At 44.3% G+C, this 2,176-nt stretch overlaps 1 protein-coding gene across 1 annotated transcript; it reads left to right on the top strand.

Annotated features, from left to right (window-relative positions):
- Positions 1-264: 264 nt before the first annotated feature.
- Positions 265-1,335, top strand: LOC148521890 (uncharacterized). The gene has a single exon (XM_088474454.1). It carries the CDS (start codon positions 265-267, stop codon positions 1,333-1,335), a length of 1,071 nt encoding a protein of 356 aa, XP_088330580.1.
- The last annotated feature ends 841 nt before the right edge of the window (positions 1,336-2,176 follow it).

Here is a 2,176-nt window from a genome sequence, read left to right as displayed (position 1 = left end):
ATTGTATTTGCATTTATTGAAATTGTATTGCTAATCGTATGAATTCTTGCCGGAACCACAAGGATTTGTATAAATACTATGTTTCTATTGAATACTGTTGATTAGCCTTAAAATTATATCTCGTGGGAGTTGTCAAGACAAATTGAGGTTAGAACTTTGATGTAATGACATTAGCTAACTATTACCTACTCTGCACTATATAGACTGGGGGTGTTACACCTTTTATTTGGCGTCATACGAACAGGATCCGAAAAAAAAATAAACATGTCTTCTGATGAAGAACAAGCTGTGGGAGACTCATCCAAAACTCGGCCAGCCATGGCTAACCTTAACCCAATTACCTTACCCTATTATTTCGGAGCCCCGTGGCTTCCGATTTATAATGGAGATTATCAGGGAACAGAGGGAAATACATTAGCTGAATTCAAGACCAAGATGAAATCTATGTTTCGCCTGTACCCCCTCAGTGAACAACAGCAGGTGGAAATACTGATAGGGCAACTCAAGGGTGCTGCCCTCCGAGAAGTTGCTTCATGGCCACGTGAGGAAAAACAAAAAATAGATCAAATCCTGCAACGATTAAGAACCACGTTTAAAACCAGAACTATTTCTGAACTAAAAATTAAGTTTTATGGCCGAAAACAACGGGCCGGTGAGACGCTCAGGGATTATGCTCTGAGTTTACAGGAAGCTTTAAAAGCAGTACAAGTGGTGGACAATCAAGAAGTAGGAAATGCAGATGAAGCTCTGATTTCTCAGTTGATTGAAGGGGCCAATGGAGAAGGAGTTCGAAGTCAGCTTTGGATGCTGAGAATGCAATTGAAGGATTACTCATTCCTCGATTTCAAGGAGGCGGCTATCAAAATCATTGGGCACTGTGCGGGACAAGAAGTCAATTTTCCCGAAATGCCTGGATATCAGAAAGCATATCATGCTGTTGGCTGTGAAAGCAACAAGGTAGGGAAGGAGAAAGCAGGTCAGAATGTCCAGATACCTACTCGAGATCCGATGCAGGTCTTACAGGGTCAATTAGAAGGATTAACAGTAGAGTTAGCTGAAATGCGTAAGGAGATGCGTCAGCTTTCTCGGCAGAAACCTAGCGATCCCTCAGGAAGGAGAGGGAATTTGGAGTGGAGGCGTACCAGTGGTGATTGGTGGGAACCACCTCGAGGAAATGGAAGAAGAGCTACTGATAAATTTGATTCTCAAGGTCGTCCTATCTGCAGAAGATGTGAAAGGAGCGGACATATTGAACGAAACTGTAATTCCACGGAACCTTTAAACTCCAACACCCCGAGGATGGGGGCCGAGCCTCGGGGGGAACCGGTAGCATAGATCCCAAACCGGAAGAGTGGTGGCCCCGGTACGTTGGACAGTGCCCCATTATCCCAATCACTATCAATGGCATAGAGACTCTTGCCATGATAGATACGGGGTCACAAATTACTACCATACAACTTCCCACTTACAAACAACATTGGGAAATGGGACAACTTCTTTTGCCTCCACCAACTTGGCTGCAACTCATTGCCAGTAATGGTCTTGGAATATCATGTGTAGGATATTGGGAGGCTAGTGTAAAAATTGGACAAACTTTACTTTCTGGGCAGGGATGCTTGGTGACCGAAACGAGTGAGGCCAAAGTGGCTCCTGTGATTTTAGGCATGAATATATTGCAGAATTGCCCTGAAGAATTAGTTTCTATCCTAAGAGGAGAGTTATCCAAGGTAATTCCGCCAAACCAGCGAGTCCTGCAGAAAGCCATTAAAGTCCTACAGGGACATCAGAGATTGGCTCAGAGCCCAGGAGCCATTGGCAAAGTCCGACTGACTGACAACAAACCCGTCAAACTACAACCGAACTCTGAGACTATACTGTGGGGAAAAGCCCGCTCAGGACCGAGTGGACAAGAGTATGAAGCCTTAATCGAACCATGTGTGATAGCTGCAAGAAATGATGTGGTTGTGGCCAGATCCCTGGTTACTGTAAAAAATGGAAGAGTCCCTGTTCGAGTTCTTAATCCTCACAATCGCACCGTCAAACTATATCGGAGTCAACCAATTGCTAACCTAATGTGGACCACCTTTCAAGATGTACTAAATCCCACTTTAATAGCAAGACAAGAAGAAACAACAGCAACGGTTGAAGCCGAACGTGAACAAGAACCCACTTGGTG

Source organism: Taudactylus pleione, unplaced genomic scaffold, assembly GCF_031769625.1.
Source record: "Taudactylus pleione unplaced genomic scaffold, aTauple2 ptg000154l, whole genome shotgun sequence".
In the NCBI taxonomy this organism is placed as follows: Eukaryota; Metazoa; Chordata; class Amphibia; order Anura; family Myobatrachidae; genus Taudactylus; species Taudactylus pleione.
The sequence above is the reverse complement of the archived record's forward strand: the minus strand, read 5'-3'. Positions and strand labels throughout refer to the sequence as shown.

What these genes read in the sequence shown, in the direction of transcription:
- LOC148521890 (XM_088474454.1), top strand. Translation starts at nt 265, where the DNA reads ATGTCTTCTGATGAAGAACAAGCTGTGGGAGACTCATCCAAAACTCGG.